Genomic DNA, 20747 nt, shown 5'->3' with positions numbered 1-20747 from the left:
TTTAGTACTTAAAGCTAACAGAAGTCCAAGCAAGTTTGTTTTCCATGTGTGGCAGTTTTCTTCAAGATACTTCTAGTGTGTATGCCCAGCTGAATATACATGCTGCAGGAAGCCAAATCTGAATAAATCCAAAAATAAGTAAATAAGTTTTATCAAAAAAACCCTCATGTTCTGAGTTGTGAGTTGAGAAACTAGTGAGTATTGTTTATTTCACAATAAGGGAAAGAGAAAATAAATCTCTAGGCTAAAGAACCTGATGAATCTCTAATTTTATGAATATTATATTGATAGTGTATGTCATACTTCCAATCAGTAGATAGTAATACAACAATTTGTTTTCCTCCAGCTAAACCTCTTTAGGTTTCTCTTATTGGGGCGCTTTTCCCTGGTTAAGAATATGGAAAGTTGGCCATGTTTGTGGAAGGTTATATGTAGTGATTTAAGAACATTTATTTCTTTAATCATTATTTTTCTTATATCAATTGTAATTGATATAAAAAGTTGAGAATAACAACAGTTACAGAAATCTATTCTATCAGAGTTCAAAGTTTTGTTTTCAAAGCATAGACATGTTTGAGCAATAAATTAAACTTGAAATTTTCTCTATTAATTATATGTGATTTAAAGGTAAGAAACATAATGTACTTGTACCAATAGAGATAATTTCCTACCAGACCTAATCTTATTTGATATTAGTTAATTGTTCACCTGTCCAAACCAACCCCCTGCCACAACAGTGCCACATAGAGACATCTTTTCCAATTTCTGCATCACTCTTGGCGATTACTTTATTAATTTCAAGTCAGAAAAGTGTTCCCTTTTTTATAGCATCAAAGACACTCTTAAGTGAATCTAAGTTAGGGTCCTAGTTAATTAGGAGAGTGGAGACGGTGATGTTTGACCCAATAACCATATAAGGTAAATTGATGTTTACATTCACTCTAATGTTCTGAGAAAAAAAGTGGAAAACAATTGGAATTTTCCAATCAACAATAGATGCATTCAAATAGACAAATAAATAATTGTAATAAAGCCATGTACAATGTATCTTATGGTATGGAACTTTCTTTCACAGGGGAAGAATCTTGTCTTAAGAATTTATATATTTTTTCTCTTAGGTCATGCTTCATCATTTTAGACCTTCAAGGATGCTGTTGGCTTGTCCAAAAACTGGTCCACAGGCATTACCCTTCCAACTTCCAATGTTTCCCACACCTATTCCCAAACATTCTACTTACTCCCACATAAGATGAACTGACTACCTTCAAAGTAACTGGTGAAAAACAGTGATGTCAGTAAGAGGTGGGGGGGGCAGAACAAAGAAAAGGGTGAAGTGTTATGTGATAGCACATACAAAGGAGATGAAACCAATGTGTATGATGTAAAATACACAGTGGCACAACACTAGTTTTGTCATTTTAATAAAAGCTACAAGGTCTTATGTCACAGGATTCTTCTGTGGATAATGCAAAAAGGAGAGCCTTCTCTGTGGCTGCTCCGACCCTCTGGAACGAACTCCCCGTGGAGATTCGAACCCTACCACCCTCCAGGCCTTCCGCAAAGCCCTTAAAACCTGGCTGTTCCGACAGGCCTGGGGCTAAAGAGCTGTTGCCCCGTCTCGAATGGTATGGCTGTTGTGTGTTTTTAAATTATGTATTGTTATGTTTCGTCTTTTTTATTTTCTGTCTGTACCCCCTTCCCTGATTTGAATTGTGAGCCCTGAGTCCCCTTCGGGGGAAAAGGGCGGCATATAAATATAATAAAATCAAATCAAAGACCACATGGACCACCTTAAGTTCCCTGGGGAAAAACCCAGTATGCTAAATGAAAAGGACTAACAACATTAATCCTTACACTATATAGACCATCCAGATTCAGAGCCAGTGTGCTTCCAAATGTGTAGGAGCAGTCAGTGAAGGGAGAAGCAGCAACACGAGAAGATTATTGCCTTAAATCTATTTTGATGCTTTCCATTAACATCTGGTTAATCTATCAGAAATCAGTTTGCCGACTGAAACAATAATACCTTCCAACTATCATTCTAGTGACATATTAATGTGAACTGGCTTTCTATCTCCAAAGTAATGGCTGAGTAATACTTTAAATCACTAGTGTGGTTGTGATTGTATTGATATTCAAAGACAACTGAAGGCAACTTGCAACCTTTCTTACAATTGATTGCCCTTTGCTTTGATTCAGGAAGAATTCACTCAGGTTCTTTATTGTCAAGAGAAAGAACAAGTTGTCCTCGACTTACAGCCATAATTGAGCCCAAAGTTTATGTTGTTAAGTGAAACATTGTTGCAGTTGTTAAGTTAGTAACCCAGTTGTTAAGTGAATCTGGCTTCCCCATTAACTTTGCTTGTCAGGAGGCTCAAAAGGCATTCACACAATCTGGAGACACTGCGATTGTCATAAATATAAGCCAGTTGCCAAGCATCCAAATCTTGGTCACGTGACTATGAGGATGCTGCAATGGACACAAGTATGAAAAATGGCCATAAGTCACTTTTTTCAGTGATGTTGTAACTTCGAAAGGTTACTAAATAAACTGTTGAAAATCAAGGACTACCTTTATTGCATTAGTAGAGTACAATCCCCCAGTCAGCTGATCTTCAGAATCAGATCTGTATAAGAATGCTGCATTTATTTTTCCCATTCCTAATACCAAAAAGCCCCCCTAGGTAAGTATAATTGTCCCAAAAGTTTAATGTATGTATGTATGTATGTATGTATGTATGTATGTATGTATGTGTTATGTGTATATATGCATGCATGCATGCTGCATGCATATATAATATATATATATGTATATAGTATATATGATATATGTATATGTATATATGTATATATGTATGTGTATGTATATGTGTATGTATGTATGTATGTATATATGTGTGTGTATATATATATAAATAACTATAGGCATGTGGAAGAGGCAGATTCAAAATTCTAATTTCTGAACAGATATCTTCCATCATTGCCTTACAGCAGTTCATGGGAAGTTCTGTGCAGCCGAACAAGGGCAATTGAAACATCTATATGTATAATTAAGGGCAGAATTCAGTCACTATTATAGATCATTCTATGGTTTTGTAAAAACAAATATGCAACCTATAAGGCTATATTTGTTCAAATATGTGGCATCCTACTGAAATTAGGCATCTTTATGATTAGTAGGAATTATGTGCTAATGTCTTTCTTGCAGATGCTCGGTATATTGACCAAATGATGAAGAAACACATGCAGAATGGAGCAGACCACAGCAAAATAGGGCAGCATTCTTAAAATTCCTTCCATAGGGTTAATGGTGCAGCCAGAACACAAACCAGATTTCCACCCACCCCCCCATCCTCCACTTCCTTTGCTGTTAGAGGCAAATGTGGTGAATTAAGTCTGATTTGCATGGGTTTTGCATATACAGAGTTTGGAATGTGACAGCAACCGATAAGCTGTTTAAGTTCAAAGAAAAGTGTCAACATTTCTGTTGGTATGTAAGGTATTGCATATTCCAATTGTTCTGCTGAGGATAGCATCCCTTTTGCATTTATCCTGTGTAACATTATTCTGCAAACATTTTGAAGACAAAGAAGCACAGTAAACCATTCCAAGTGTTTTGTCAAGGATAGGGTTGTTTACCTCTTCCTATGGAGTATACTCATCCGTAAGTCAGTGTTTCCTAACCTCAGCAACTTTAAAAAATGAGCCTTCAGCTCCCCAAATTCCCAATTTTATATGGATACTTCCTCTCAAGATCAGTAATGTCGCTATCAGAATTGGCACTCCAATTAAAATTGTGTTCCTCTTTCATTCTCTGTTAAGCTTTTCCATGTCCATTCTGGTATGTACAAACTCAGATCTTGGACAGTTATTAATGGCCCACCTGAACAGCATAGACATTCCTGCATAGGAAAATGCATTTCCTGCTCCATTACACAAATAAAATCCATCCTGTTAAGGCCAGCAGAGAAACCACCAATTCTAGAATGGATTTGAAACCTTAACTAAGAACAAGGACATGTTGTCTGCATATAGGACACATTCTCATCCCTGGTTAGTACAGAAGGTAAAGGAATTAGTCATTCCTGACTCTAGGGGGCAGTGCTCATCTCTGTTTCAAAGCCAAAGAGCCAGTCCTGTCCAAAGATGTCTCTGTAGTCATGTGGCTGGCATGACTAAATGCCAAAAGCGCATGGAACACTGTTATCTTCCCACCAAAGGTAGTTCCTATTTTTCTACTTGCATTTTTACATGCTTTCAAACTGCTGGGTTGGCAGAAGCTGGGAGGAGCTCACTCCGTTACACGGTGCTAGGGATTCCAACCATTGAACTGCCAATCTTTCTGATTGACAAGCCTCTTAGCCACTGAGCCATCCCTTGCAGGGAAGACAAGGCACCAATTGTACAGGGCACATATTCAAGTGAAAGCCAAAATGTTCCATCTTTCCTGCTTCCATTTGTTTTTCTCTTTGATCAAAGAGCTTCTTTGGCTATGCCTTGCTAAGCTTAAAGACCTTCTCCCATTAGTGAATGAGAAGTTAAAGACAGTAAATAGAATTATATATGAAAAGTGCTTTGCTGAAGCTGGAAAAGGTCAAGCAAACATGAATGATTGGCTTCAGTCTTGGTGACAACAAAGCAGCTTAGGGGGAGCATTGTAATCCTCCCTGTGATTCCCCCCCCCCCTTTGGCCAAACATCAGTAAAATTGTATGGCTTGGAGGTTAATGCTAGGCCTTGGGAGATCATGGGAGAGTGAAAATGTAACACCTCTGCTAACCACCGCCAGGCTAATAGATTTTAAATATATTTTCCTTAAGGATTAGGGTGGCCCTTCTTTATTAAGGGGTTAAATGGAATAATGTCTCAGTTTGTAACTGCACTTGAATTTTGAGACAAGCATTCAGTTCTTTCAAATGTCAGATTTGATAAGTCCTTGGATGGAAAGATGATCAGAAAATCCCACAGCTGTCAGCTATACTGGGAAGTCAAAACAGCACTGGCAAACCCCCAAATTAGTCTTTGCCTTAGAAAAAAAGTATCTCTTGCCAGCATTATGGACAGGGATGACTTAATTCCTTAATAACCCGAACCTGCTGCTTTTGGGAACAACTCAAAGGAATTTGTGAGGCTCTTCTTAATATCTTTCTAATCTTTGGATTTGTGATGAGAACATTTGCTCATTGTCCAGAAGGATCCTTTTAAAAGCAAAGTTGCTTTGGCTATTTATTGACTTTCCAGATGGTTCACTTGGTTAGATATTAGTTCCTTCCCTTTCTACTTTCCTTCAATATTTATTATCTTGATCTTTGTAAGTTTGGAGCAAATGGGATGACCTCCTATGGTGGCCTGAATTTAGCATCAGTATGATCCAGGTCCAGTCCGCAGTGCAAAGTTCAACTACTTACTTCCCACCAAAGTTTGTCTTTGCATGAAACACTAAAGAGAGACAGTTTGGTGTAGTGCTTAAGCCATTAGACTAAAAACAAGGGGATCATGAGTTTTTATTGCACCTTGGATGTGAAGCCAGCTGGGTGACTTTGTGCCAGTCACTCTTTTTCAGCACTAGGAACGAGGCAACGACAAACCTCTTTTTAAAAAAAAAAAAAAAAAAAACCTTGCTAAGAAAACTGTAGGGACTTGTGCAAACTGTCTCTGAGAATTAGACACAATGGAGCAACAGGAAAATAACCAGGGGTGAAATTCAGCAGAAAATTTTGAGTAGTTTGGAAAACTGGCAAATACTACCTTTGGCTGGTTCCATAGTGCGGTGGGAATGGAGATTTTGCAATATCCTTCTCCTGCCATGCCCACCAAGCCATGCCCACAGAACTGGTAGTAAAAAATAATTGAATTTCACCACTGAAAATAACCCACTAAAACCAGTCAAAACAGCACCACAGAATTTCGCTAAAATGTGTTGCCTGTTCATTCGGGGGTGGTAGATATTGAGACCACTTTATTGAGATGGAGCAAGAGACATTGGGGATGAAAGTGGGATGGAATACCTTTTCCTGAGTTGGTCTCATCTGTGGCAGAATTGCTTTACAGTAGCAAAGTTTTCAATAGATATTTTATAGAGCCCCAAACCATCAAGATCTTTATCTAAGAACTTGAGAAAAAATATCAAAGGTTACACTGCATGAATATGGATCCACCCGCCTACTTATATTATGTAATGCACATTTTAATTAGACCCTCACACCTCCAACTGTATATAGAATAGAAAAGAGTAGAGTAGAGTAGAGTAGAGTAGAGTAGAATAGAATAGAATAGAATAGAATAGATGGAATGGACCTTGGAGGCCTTCTAGTCCAACCCCCTGCCTAGGCAGGAAACCCTACACCATTTCAGACAAATGGTTATCCCACATCTTCTTAAAAACTTCCGTTGGAGCATTTACAACTTCTGGAGGCAAGTTGTTCCACTGATTAATTGTTCTAATTGTCAGGAAATTTATCCTCAGTCCTAAGTTGCTTCTCTCCTTGATTAGTTTCCACCCATTGCTTCTTGTTCTACCCTCAGGTGCCTTGGAGAATAGTTTGACTCCCTCTTCTTTGTGGCAGCCCCTGAGATATTGAAACACTGCTGTTCCGATATTATTGTAGTTTCCCCCCCCCCATTTCCCTTATCCTACCCCCCCAAATAGAACTACAGTAAATCTCAGCTTTTGGTAGCATAGGCAACTTTTGCAAGAATCACTTATTGGCACAATATAGTCAGCCATTGCATTTCCTTCTGACATCCTTTGATTTAAAAGAGGAATTGGGAGTAAGATCACCAAATCCTCCTGATTTCATTGACAGAGCCATGATGCATCTATCTACTTAATATGTTGCATGGCAGATCAGAAAATGCAGCCCATGTTCCTTTTGATTTTTATATATCAGATAATTTGTCCCTCATTTAATACCCAGCCTCCAAGGACATTTGCAATCAAAGAAGAGCATGTGGGCAGGGCAGGAGCACAGATGGCATTTTTGTCCCATTGCTTCAAGTGTTGTTTTGTTATTCATGTGTGTTGCTGCAGGGATTGAAGTCAAAAGATCAGGCATGCAGACAGACATTGCATTGTTCATTCTGTCAAATGATAATACGTTGTACGTTTGACCCAGAGAAAATTGCAAGTTAAAGCATCATAAAGAGGAACAGTTGTCAAAAGAATGTCACCATCATCCATTTTTATCTTATTTGGTTTGGCACCCAGGGTGTGCTTCCAGCTCAGTACACACACACACATACACATTGGTAGACAAATATTTTATTAGAAAAGTCTCCCTTGCATTCCCCCCCATAACGACATCAAAATCATCAAAAATAGACAGAATAAGAAATCTCCAGGAGCGGTGATTTTATTTTTGCCCCATTCACCTGAGGGCATTTACATTCCTTTGGACTTTTACTGGATCAAATGTAAGCACCACTGAAGCCTCACGAGGATTGTCACATGCAACGGTACACATTTTGACAGGGCTGTGCAATGTTTTTCAATCTAATAGATTGTTTCTAAGGCTTCAAAATCAAACACTGGAGGGAAAAAATCTATGCTGACATCATGGGTGAGAGGAAGGAGAGCATAAGAAGGCATTAAGGAGTAAACCCAAATAGTTTTGATTCTTGCTATGGAAAATCAAAGGGCTCCCTGCAACAGATTTTCACCATCCAGTTTTAGCCCTTGATAGAAACATGACTTCCCACCCTAACTTTAGCCATTATATAATGCATAAGGAAAGCATAGGTTTTTAAGTACAAGCACAGATTAGAGCTTAGAAAAGAAAAAAGGCAGATTTAATAGCAATTTCCTCATGAGTTGTCAGGTGTTGATAAAATATATGCGTACATGTTTAGAAGTGTGGTATCTTATCTTTTATATCTTCCAGGAGAGCTTTTCTAATATACTTCATAACAATAGCATTCTCTGCCTACACCGAACCCAAACTAAACCTTGTTTTTAAAAGCAAGAGCTTGGGCTTTTATAACTCAGAAACTCTACAGTTTGTTTTTCAACTACCATCTAACATTGTATACATCACATATCCTTGCTTTTGGTGATTAGGACACTTTTGATTAAATTCACCTGACTGAAAATTAAATTGAGTTTTCCAGGGTTTTTTTTTTACGCGATATCTGTAAACCAAAAAATCGGATGATAAAAAGTCACGTTTTTATTTATATATATTCTTATTAAAGAACACTTCCGTTACTTTGTTTTCTTCTCTGCATGTTACTTTACACTGATAAAATAGTAAATTTCAGTAGTAAAAAGTAAAAATGTAAGTATTTTTTAAGCAGATGAGAAGCATAAGCTTTCTCCCATCCAATAAGTGAGCTATAAAGCATACTTAATATCAGTTAGATCATGCCATGTTTTCAGATAAGAAGAAAGTCCAACTAATTCAACCCAATTAGTAAATATCACCATGCTTTACTTCATGGTATGCTTGTGTTCGAATGGAAAGCAGAGAAAGCAAAAAGAGGGTGGATTTTTGAAAGGTAGATTTATGTCTGAAGCGATCACTCTGTTCTGCTTTAATGTCAAAAAGTCTGAAACCAATTATTTCTGATTGACTAATGTGAAAGTGAAAAGGATATGCTCTTCTTTATAATTTTTATGAGTCTTTGTATGATTTGAAGCCACTGGATTCTATGAACATCACTGCCTGGAAACACGCTAGTAGAGAAACTTTGGTCTGTCTAAGAAAAATGGGGAAGAGGGTAACTCATATGAAGTCCTTTCCCTGACATAGTTCCTCATTCTGACTTCACAAGACTCTTCCTGTCACAAGGTCTCCATGTGCTTACACCTCAGTTCCCTCTCTTGCATACAGAGTATTATTGACAGGCAGGCTGTTGTAGAAACTGCTGTTGAACTGGTTAAGCACTGAACTGCTATAGCCAAGATGACCAGAGGACATGGAATTGGACCATTCACCACCCCCATGATTGGGAAGAGGCGTGTATGTGTTGAAGCCTACCATATTCTGTCCCATTTTGTCCCCAGCATCAGTGACAAGTCCGAGGGGCACCGAGCGGTTCACTGAATTGGACCCGTTCATGTAAACTGTCATGCTGGATAGAAAATTGTTGAGGCAGGGAGTAGTGGATGATGGTGGTGGAGATCTCTTTTCAGGTGAACTCTCAGTTCCCGATGAGTTTTCCAAAATATCTTGCTGTTCTGGAACCTTGGGGCTGCCACTTAAGGCACTGTCCTCTGATTTGTCAGAAGCCAAAGTCGCCATGCTGGCACTACAATCAGATTTCTTCTTCCTTTTTCGCCGAAAATTTCCATTGTCAAACATCTTCTCACAGTTTGGATCCAGAGTCCAGTAATTGCCTTTCCCTGTTAGAACAAGAGCAAGAAGAACAACATAATATAACTGAAGCCAACAAGAGCAGGTTCTCAGGGCTTAGTTTGGCTTGGATTCAGAAAAAGCAGCAGATTGGGCAACACCCTTTTTAAAAATGGGGGAGAGGCTGCTTGTATTCAAATAACTCTGGCCTGGCCCTGTCCAGGTTGCCTTGAGGTAAAACTGAACTGTTAACAGTTTGTGCTTATCACACACCACACACACACACACACACACAAATCCCTACTTCTCCAACAAAATACTCCACAGACCCCTAATTAGCATCAGGAGAATGCACTAAAACAAAGCAGAGTTTGACCTTGGGCAAGACTGCAGGTAGGAAAGAGGGGAAGGGGATTTGGAAGTGTCTCCCAGCAATTGTTTTATCCACCAAGAAATTATAAGGAAGAAACAGTTCATTTCACAGCCAAGGAAAGAGCCAACTGACCAAAGGAAAAAGGCTCCAGTGTCTTTATTCGACAGACAACGCTCCACAGAGCACAGAAGGATCAATTGCCAACTTCTTCTTATCACAGAACTTTTAAAGAGATAGAATCAAACTCTGGCAAAGTGTGCCTTAGGGAATTATATTTCTGACTATCAAGCCATGCGAATTTGGCAAAGGAGGAAGCATCTCTGCAGTTTAGGTGGTCTCAAGCCATTTTGCCCCAGTGACCCATATCACCCTGTCTTTTTACCATCAACCCACCTTTCCTGTGCTGATCTAAAGCCCATCCTTGTTATTGTGGCACAATTATGATTAGATGAGTTTGAAGATACTGAAAGCCTGCTTGTATTTACTGTGAGCGAGGCAGAATCAGAATCTGGCTCAGATCTTTTGGCTGAAATCATGGTAAATGGAAGATCAAAGTGAGTACTAAGAAAGCTTCTTACCTGGATCATCTTCATCCCGGGGCACCTTCTTGAAACAGTCATTGAGGGACAGGTTGTGACGAATGGAGTTCTGCCAACCAGCCTTGCTTTTATTGTAGAAGGGAAAGTTGTCTGCCACGTACTGGTAGATCTGACTGAGCGTCAGCCTCTTGTCTGGCGCCCCATGGATGGCCATGGCAATCAGGGCAGAGTAGGAATAAGGTGGCCTGACCAGCTTCATCAGCTCCTCTTGAGAAGGCATAGGGAGCCAGCCCATTTCATTCGCTGTCAAGCCATGCATGTTGGGCAAGAGCTGCCTTTGCATTCCATAGGCTGGTGGGATGTAGGGACTGCCATTGGATCCTGGCAGGTAAGGTGGAGAATTAATGGAAGGTCCGTTTAGCCACAAGTAAGGATTGGGTGCCGCGGAGTAGTCCCCTGTTTCAAAGTTGGTGGGCCGTTGTGGACTAGGAACGTTCTGTGGGTGGAAGAAATTTTCATAGTAGATGTTCATTTCAGGTGGTTCCTGGCCGATGCTTGGAAATTGCGGGCTGCAGCGTGGAGGTGAATGTATCTGTGGATCAAATGAGCTCATAATCTAGCTCTGGCAGTAGCCCAAGTTCCAACACACCTGTGTTAGTCCTTTCCCTGAGACAGGTGCATCATCTGTGCTAGCTTGCTCCAGTACTTATACACCTGTAAATGTTTAGGTTTACTTTCCAAGACTCAGCCTCGTGCATCCTGATAGGCTGGAGATCAGGGTGATATCCCTTTTTTGGAATGCTGACAGCTCAAGCCAGTAATAGATGTCACATTAACCAAATTCGAAAGTTACAACTGTTTATCTTTTTTAAATGAATGGAGGAATTTTCCACTAGTATGATTGACAGGAAGAAAGCTGAAAAACTTTCAGGTAAAACTGATGATCCTGTTTTTCAAATTCAGTTAGACTACAGCAGTAAAGGCAAAGGCAGTTTAAGAACTTAATATTTTTAATTAACATTTAAGTAACATTAACATTTAATCTACTGTAAATCCATGTATTTACCATACGCTAAATACATTTTTTTTTTCAAACTGTAGAGTTGCAAAGGCAGATGATAAACTTTTTTTTTTAATTACTATTTCCCTGTTCAGGAATCCTCAAACTTTACACTACTGAAGCTATTATCTGTGCATTAACCAGGGAACAAGTGTGTAACTTGCCTGGAAGCTGTTCTGTGAAGTAACAAATCTGATGGTGTGTTTGCTCAGGAAAAAAGCCTCTCACAATTTTGAAGGAAACTACTTGTCAGGTAAGAATGCACAAGACTGTAACTCACATTTTTGTTAATTTTATTTTTAGCTTGGCCTGATCATAGCAATCAGAGGAAATGACCAAATCATAAAGTTTATTACTTTGGGATTAAATGAACAAAGGCCATGTCAGGTACTTTTCAAATTTACTAGTTTTCATGATTTAGGAAAAGTGGCTTTTAAAAAACAATGTCAATGTCAAATCAGACTAATGCATATTTACAGTTGCTTCCTTTTAATGGGCACACTGCCTGCGTCTTCATCAGATACATGACTGCCAGAAATGTCTCGAGAGCTTTTCAACAGAAGATATAAATGATAAGGAAAGCCACATAACATAGAAGAAAAAAGACAGCTTTCTACACGGAACAGAGACTAGAGGATCTAATATACCCAACGGTATCCACAGAATGTATAATTTTATGTGTAATTTAAAGTTCTAAGTTAATGCTAAAAAAAAATTCAGCAGCTATATTATATTCTGCATACATCTTGCATTATGCATAGCACATATCCAGTGCCTTTCTATTACCTTTTTCTAAACTTTTTTGGGACTTAAGAAAAGGGATGCTAGAACTGATTACATATTTAGGAAGAGATGGGGGCCAGGCTTAACCAGAGGGGAGTCAGGAAATAACACAAAGGGGGCTGGCTACATCATACTCACGGAGGACTTTCTGTGCTTGTTTTAAACACATTAGGTCCATGTTAAGCTTTCCATTTTAATATCAACACATTTCCCACTACAAAATGTCAAGAAACTAGCCAGGAGATTTTTATTGAATGTGTGTGTCTTAAGAAAGGTCCTGAGATTCAGTGTTGTTGACCAGGGAGAACACACACAAATTCAGCTGAGTATAAAGAATGTATTGCTGTGATAAGGGATCTTTCTGAGTTTCGGCCTTCCTATAGGTTTTCCCCAAGTCTAGTAACTATGCATTTGAGGGGTCATCAAAATGTAAGATAAATAAATGAATTCACCCCAGTGAAATATTCTTTGACAATCTTGAAAGAAAATAAAATGCTGTTGCTTATTATTTTAAAAAAAAAATCTGTCAGGGTAACCCCTCCAGTAGGGAGATTTACAATTTGTACAATTACCCTAAAGATCAAATTTACATAATGTGTCTCAGAGGCTTCACCACAATATAAATCTTTCAACAGGAGTCATTACATCTTTCCTTTCCACCTAAAGTATTGTTCCCAAATTCTTCAATTGATTTACCTTTACAAAGAAGCCAATCAAATTGCCACATGATCAACCCATTTAATGCAGTGGTGGGATTCAATTTTTTTTTACTACGGTTCTGTGATATGGCTTGGTGGGCATGGCACAGCTTGGTGAGTATGGCTTGGTGGGCGTGGCAGGGGAAGCATATTGTAAAATCTCCATTCCCTCCCCACGTCCAGAGGAAAGTTACTGCCAAATCCCCATTTCCTCCCGATCAGCTGGGACTTGGGAGGCAGAAGTGGTATTTACCGGTTCTCCAAACTACTCAAAATGTCTGCTACCTGTTCTCCAGAACTGATAATAACCGCCTGAAATACCACCTCTGATTTAAGGAGACAGTGGTATTTCCTTAGGTTTTTCCAAGGATGTCTGTATGTTGAAACATGCATTAAGTCATATTGCAATGCCCTGATGAATCTGAAAAGTTATTTAGCCAGAACAAGGTGACAAAAATGATGATCACCTTGCAAGAACATGCAAAATGCATGGAGATGTCATAGTACAAGCCAAGATTGACATGGCAGGACATGGTAGAGTAACTATATCATGGAAAAAATGGATCGATTCCCATCAAACCTGCTCAGATTTTTTAAACCCAAGTTCAGGTTTTAATCTGGTGAATAATGTGAGAGTCTTAAATATAACAATTTCCATTAATATAGGAAAAGGACAATACATGTTGAAGAATCTTTGTTCACAGAAAATTATGCCTGGCACAGAAACTAATTCTGAGTGGTTGTTCAATAAAAAAATTACAGAGTGCGCTGGAATTTAGGAAATTACATCATTCTTCCTAATTGCAGTAGGTGCTGTTTTTCCATCGAAGGTGGAAGGTTTCTTCGAGGTGTAAGAGCTGTACCTGTCACCTCCTTTAGCTTATAACCGCTGAAACGTGCCACTTAAAATACAGTCCCTTCCAATGTGTCTCACTATGAAATCATAATTTCCTTGAGATCAGAAGAGAAACTATTCAATGTTGTTCAATGTATTTAATTACCTTTTAATTCATTCTTGTGTAATTGATATATTGATCCATATTTATTTTTTCCATTCCAATTCTGTTTTAGATTTCAGGCTGCATAGTCATAATTAAAAGAATCTATCCAGAAAGAACATAGGACTGTGACAGATTAAATCAACAATATTTCAATATAAGATCACCGATCATAAGAGGACTTAATCTTTTAATCAAAGGCGTAAGCAATAATTGACGTGTCCTTGTTAGAGCGGCAAATATTCTTTGTATCTTTGCAAAATAAATGGTTAGGCTTGAAGAATGTTATATTTGAAGACAGCCTTGCTTAGCTGAAACATATACATTTTCATGGTTTGGGGACAATGGATCCCATAATTCACAATTACCATAGAAAATGAATGTAGAAGTCAGAAAATAAGAAAGCCAAATCAATCAAAAAGCTGCCTACCACTATAATAGATGCTGTAACATTGTAAGATTATTTCACTTCATAACCTATATGGAATTGACATGAGAAAAGGCACTAGTTATCCCGGATTGCAGTCTCCCTAGTAAACAATAGCTTGTGGAGAAGGTATGCACCTTAATACAGAATAAACTCGTATTAGGAAGTCGGATATCAATACTGAAACCCTTTGAAAAAATACTGTTTAGGTTTCAAATTAATTAGGCAATTTAACCCCAATTTGCATTTACTTTCAAGAACAATCTGACTGGTAGTTCTTTGGACATTCAGAAGTTAATGTAAAATTTGTTTGGGGAGCATTAGGCCACAAATTAATTTGTGCAGCTGCATGAAGAGATTGATAGTTCTCAATTCTTCCCAATTATTAAATACAATTCTTTAAAGGCACATTTTCAAATAAATAAAATTCAATCAAATGCAATCAAACATAAATAGCTTCTAAACCTTGGTCACTATTATCAAATTAAGATGTGAGGTCAGGATGTTTTCCATCCATTCTCTTGGCACCAAAACTGGGAAGAAGGCAGGGTGGGATGCTGGGGGTTTGCACGAGTTTGGGTGATCCTCTAGCTAGAATTCTGCCTAGTTTGGCAAATCCCCAGATGCCACCCCTGGCTGGCCCCTCCCACCCCTCCCATCCCTTCCGCTCTAAGGTGTCTCCATGTGGCCTGTTCATCATGCCAGGTAAGTTCAGGAGCTCCATGGAGGCTTGGGGAGGGGCCTACTGGAGGTTCTAGAACTCCAGAAACGGGTCTGTTTCCGGGCTCCGGAAAGAGTCCTCAGACCTACAGAGGGCCTCCGGAACACAGGGGAAGCAGTTTTTACCCTCCCAGAGGCTTGAGGAAAGCTGCTGGAGCCTGGATATGGTGAAAAACACTTCCCCCCCTGCCGTGGTGCAAGAGGCCAACTAGGCCACACTCACCATGGCCAAGACCATCCAGCAACAGAGCAGTGAACCCATTACTGCAATTTTTGAAGCCCACTACTGGAAGAAGGCAATGGAAACGGAGAAGCAAAAGCTGTAGTCTCCATACAATCTCATAGAAGATTCTTTGGGGCAGTATGATGATCATGTTGGCTGGAAATATTTAAAGTTGCCATGAGTTTAAATCTAGAGATGTTAGATTTGAGAAAGCTGATGTAAGGCCATAAGGTAAAAGACTCCATACAAATAATAATAATAATAATCTGTTTTAAAACTGACAAGGAAATTTCCAATATGGTTTTGTAGTGAAATGGTAATACTGTAATGATTTAAGCATGGACATTCAAGAAGTGTCCATCAAAGCATCCCTTACACCAGGGGTGGGTTTCAGGCAGTTCGTGGCGGTCCCCGTGAACTGGTTGGTCGGCGAACCTGGAAGTAAGTAACTTCCGGGAACGCCGAAGGGTCCACCCGCTCGCCCGCCTTTCTTACCCGGTTTTGACGAGTTCTGCGCTTCCACGCATGCGCAGGATGCATACAGCGCCTGCGCAATCCTCCAGGAGCAGCTGGAACATCGCACAGGCGCTAGTACGCATGCGTGCACTGCACGCGTGCACGAGGACGCCACTGGCCCTGTTCCAACTTACCAGTTGGAACGGGGCGAGAAACCCACCCCTGCCTTACACTGTAGCCAGCTTCCCTCCCCCATATGCATGCTGAAACCTGCTTCCATAATTGTACACTTTTTATTATGTGTGTGGTACTCCACAGATGTCAAAAAGCTTATCTTTATAAAGAATCTTTTATTTCATTGAACGTTATGAGACTTTGACTCTCCATGGGCTACACTAAGTTATCACTTTGGCTTAACGGTCTCACTTTTGTTTGATAAATGAAGTACACTTCTTAACCTCAGGGCAAGCCCTTGAAACGTAGGGAGAACAAATGTTAACTGCTAAATCGCGTTCACCACAAATGCAATTTGGTTTTCTTTGTTTCCTGGTATCATGCAACATTGACAATAATATTTTGAACACATGTTATTGCTTAGTGTGTGGAAACAACACGCTTTAGGTTTATAAATGTCTAGAAATATTATCTGACAAACATTGCCCCAATCAAAAACATTCACTATTCCTAGACAACAAGAACAGGCTCTTTTTTTTTAGCAGTTAGTCCAGGTACAATGAGACTAATTTCCCAAAAGTGGATGCAAATTTGCAGCTGTACAGATTCTTTCATGCTGAATGTTACAGAAATGCTACTGAATATAGGGCTCTTTGAACATGTATTTTAAATGCCGAAAAATTTCCAATGCATTTCTAAAGAGCTTAATATACAATTAAACAACACACACACCTTAATGTGGAGTTAACTTGCTGACCTAGAATGTTCAGCTACTTGACTGATTCAGTTTTGAATATTATAGATGAATAGCTCCCTCTTGTGAATGCTACTGGAAGTACACTGAAAAAAAATACATTCTTATATTCAGGGATGATAAAGATTACTACCCAAACCTTCACAAGCTACTTACACTGTATGCAATCTTCAGGGCTACCATATCTGAGTGCAAAAACAACAACTCATCACTAGATGGCAGAAGAAGATACAGAACACTTCAACAGTGCCATCTAGTGTTGGATTATCATTATAGTTAATTGTACCGTGGGCCAGATATTTAGACTGGATTTGGCATTTTTGCCCATCAGTTGAGTCCTTTCTCAGAATCTGGGATAGGCAGATGTTGATGTTTCATGGTGTTAAAATATTATTATGGGATGCAAGCTGTTCCAAGTAAGGCTGCCTTGGCAATTGACAGATGGTGGGTTTTTTTCAGTGCCAAGAGTGTTCAAGTGGTACTCCAGATGTTTTGGGATTGCACCCAAGGTGCCTATTTCTATTGATACTATCTTTGTTTTCTTTTGCCATAGTTGTGCCACTTCCGTTTGCAGGTCTTTGTATTTTGTGATTTTCTTCCGTACTTTCTTTTCTATTCTGTTGCTTCCAGGCATGTAGCCCTTTTTAGAAATATAAAAAGTTCCTAAAATTACTCTAAACTATTTATAGGAACGAACAAATATCTACTTTTAAATTAACAATTTGTATGCTTTAAAGTATTTCATGACTGATACTGCTGGGAATGAATGTATCTTTTAATCTGAAATAACATATAACACATCAGTCAGTTTGTCACTGGAATTGCAGACATAATGAACAAAAAGAAGTTTTTCTAATTTTTTTTAAAATGTAGATGGGTCCCAACTAACAGATTGTTCCTGGAACACTGCTTTTAATTTTAATTAATCAAGGTTAATTTAATTTTGATTAATCAAGGAGAGCAACCCCATTATTCATCCGGATCATTCCCTTGTGTGCAAAGATAAAATGTGATGGACTTGAAGAAGCCACATTAGATGTAAAAATTATAATTGCTATGAAAGTTACATCAGAACTTATTTTCTTTTTCCTTTGCAAGAAGGACATATGCAGCCCATGTCTAAATATATATAGAGAGGTGAAATGTGGGGAAAGTATTCTTTTATAATGCTGGTTCGTATTCAGACATGAATCATTAGAGAATGTATTGCCAAAAAGAGTGTGAATTTTAATTACATCAAACAATTAAAAGCACTTTAAAAAAATGAATACATACACTGTAATTAATTAGAAGGAAAACCTAAGACTTTAATACCATGCTTCCCAAAAGAGGATTTTCTTAGATTCACTAGTAGTACAGTAAAGGATTGAGATGAATGTTTGCACTCTAATCTTCCTGGAGAGTTGTCACAGGAATGACATTGAATGGAAACTGATGTGTCTTGTTCAACCTGTTTGAAGGAACCAATTTAAGAATCTGGAACGGATTAATCAGTTGATAAAAAGAATTGAACCTTTTCTCTATTTGTCTATATGGGTGAGTTAATTTTAATATAACCCTACTTACTTACTTATGACAAGTTCTCAAACCATTAATACTCATTGCTCTGCAGAACAGCCAGCTCTTACAACTTCTCCTAAAAGCTGAGAAGTTAGGGACATTTCATGTTGTAAGAAGGTTAGTTGCCAAAATACTTTTGCAGCTCTGTTCCCACCCCCTCATCTGACCTTCATCAGATCTTCACTTTAAGAATATGTGGGATGCTTGAATCTTGACCCTCAAAATTCCATTATAACTTCTAAAAATAAGACACACAGTATGGTACATGGGATCAGAAATTTGTCAGTACCTTTGTTTTATTGCATATTGCAATTAAGAATGTTCTTTCAAATTCCACTACCAAACAGGAGATAGACCATCCGATTTTCACTCTCTGTTCCTTCCTTGGACGTGTCATTCATCCAACCAGTTTATACGGTACTACGAAGGCAGTAGATGAAAACTAAGTTTATACAGTACTACCAAAGCACTACATGGACAAAATTAGGAGTGCTTATCATCCACAGCTGTTTTTCCCAAATTTTGATGTAATCGTTTGGCAATCCTGTGAGTACAATAGGTCAACATCTAGAACATTTGTTCATTTGTGAACACCCAAGACTCAAAGTCTACATAGAGACTACACATAATGCATATAGAATATATTCTTACTGAATCCCACTCATATGAATTATTCATGGTTTTCTTTTATATTATTTACTATTTCAAATTTCCACATTTCACTGTTCCATAGAAGCAACAATACATAATGGGAAAAGATGCAGCTTATCATCTTTTAGGACACATTACAACATCTGATCAGAAAGAATAGAATCAGCTATATTTCTGTGGGGTCCTTGATGCTCTGTCATCTTAGTTGTTTTCTTACAGATATTTCATTACCTAAATTGACTCCATAATTCAACCTTGAGCTATGAATATTCTCTTCTATTATCCACATTTGTTCTACTGGAGTTACCTTGTCACTGGAGAACCTTTTGGGCACTTTCTGGAAAGTGAAGGGCTGCATTACAGACCCAGGCCCCTCAAATAAGGTGTACTGAAGATGCTAAGTGAAATTTCAGAACATTCTAAGATTGGGCAAGGATTTTCCTTTCTACTCCTATGTGTTTTGCAAGAAAATAAATCCTTACGACTATAAAGTATATGTGGAAAACCCTGGTTTAAAATTCTAAAGAATCTCTGCCAGTCACTGTAGTAGATAATGTTGAGTTAACTAGTGGTGAGATTCAATTTTTTTTTACTACTGGTTCCATGGGTGTGGCTTGGTGGGCATGGCAGGGAAGGATACTGCAAAATCCCTCCCCGCCCGCAATCAGCTGGGACTTGGAAAGCAGAGACTAGATGGGGACAGGGCCAGTCAGAGGTGGCATTTACCGGTTCTCTGAACTATTCAAAATTTTCACTACCAGTTCTCCAAAACTAATCAGAAACTGCTGAATACCACTTCTGGTTATGACATTTATTTATTGGGGTTTTTTTACCATCTGACTCCAAAATAACTGAGAGCAGTTCATAAATTCAAACTTAAAAAAAGAATTAAAAACATAGTGCCACGTAAATAAACAAATCTCTGCATGAAAACATATTCAAAAACTTCAGCCATTCCTATCCACCTTTATCCATAAATGGGAGTCTATAGATCCTTAAATACAGAGGGAACTACTTAATAAACTGAGCGGAATTACACCATTAACACGCCACTATGCAATAGAAGCTTATCCAATTGCTTAGAATGCAGTACTGCAGGCTGCCTGCAATTTGGCAGATTGAATTTCACCAGGCTCAAGGTTGACTCAGCCTTCTATCCTTCCGAGGTGGGCAAAATGAGGACCCAGATTGTTGGAAGCAATATGCTGACCAGTGGTGGGTTCTGGATCCCGTTGCAACCGGTACAGTGTAAAGGGGCCTGGCGTCCACCACATGAACGTGAGCAGTGCATGCACACATGCATGAAGTGTGCATATGTGTACTTACTGTCACAATGCTTCACGATGTCTCCGTGATGCTCCAGCTGCTCGGCGGTGTGGCACGCAGGTGGCGTATGCTCTGTGCATGGAAGCGCCCAAGAGCTCAAATACAGGTAAGGAGGGCAGAAGGGCTGGTGGGCCCTCCGGAGCACCATACCGGAACGGTACCTGGTGCTCCTGGCAGGCACCGGTATGCCCGTACCGGGGCGTACCAGTCATAACCCACCACTGATACTGCCTCTGTAAACCACTTAGAGGGGGCTGTAAAGCTCTGTAAAGTGGTATATAACCTAAGTGCTATAGCTATTGATATATGTTGATTTTAATAGTTTTAGTTTTACTGATGCACAAGTTATACTTACCTGAGTTTTCAAATGTATAATGAAATAAGAGTTGTTTTAAGTTTTCTTTTTTTTTTAAAGGAAAAATCAAATAGATTTTTCACATTTCTATTAAAAGTTAAGTATGCACAGTCACATACAATATTACTGTTTTCTAGCATGAGTCACTATCATCTATTTCCAAGCAACAGAAGAAAGAAAGGGAGCCCGAACAACATATTTTCTATTTTCAATTAGAAATGAAATTAACTCCCTTCAACTTGACATGCCTTGTTTCTATACAAATATTTTAACAAGTACGCTAAACAAAGAGCTTCATGTTAGGGAAAGCCTGTATATCAGAGAATTAATATTAAGCAATGAGCAGCACTCCAGATCTGAT

The 20747-nt window shown here is 38.8% G+C and overlaps 1 protein-coding gene across 2 annotated transcripts; it reads right to left on the bottom strand.

Moving 5' to 3' along the window:
• Positions 1–8797: 8797 nt before the first annotated feature.
• Positions 8798–10814, bottom strand: FOXI1 (forkhead box I1). Of its 2 annotated transcripts, none has more exons than XM_032211926.1 (2): positions 10241–10814; positions 8798–9339 (listed from the first exon to the last, which is right to left on the bottom strand). In XM_032211926.1, exons 1-2 carry the CDS (start codon positions 10812–10814, stop codon positions 8798–8800), a joined length of 1116 nt encoding a protein of 371 aa, XP_032067817.1. The 2 variants fall into 2 exon arrangements, with proteins under 2 accessions (XP_032067817.1, XP_032067818.1); XM_032211927.1 differs by having other exon boundaries at positions 8798–9060.
• Between the last annotated feature and the right edge of the window lie 9933 nt (positions 10815–20747).

Source organism: Thamnophis elegans, chromosome 2 (genome assembly GCF_009769535.1).
Source record: "Thamnophis elegans isolate rThaEle1 chromosome 2, rThaEle1.pri, whole genome shotgun sequence".
Classification (NCBI taxonomy): Eukaryota; Metazoa; Chordata; class Lepidosauria; order Squamata; family Colubridae; genus Thamnophis; species Thamnophis elegans.
The sequence above is the reverse complement of the archived record's forward strand: the minus strand, read 5'-3'. Positions and strand labels throughout refer to the sequence as shown.

Bases quoted from the DNA above. Each gene is read 5' to 3' on its own strand.
- FOXI1 (XM_032211926.1), bottom strand. From the start codon at position 10,814: ATGAGCTCATTTGATCCACAGATACATTCACCTCCACGCTGCAGCCCG. The intron at 9,340-10,240 runs GTAAGAAGCTTT...TTGTTCTAACAG, and splicing joins CCGGGATGAAGATGATCCAG to GGAAAGGCAATTACTGGACT.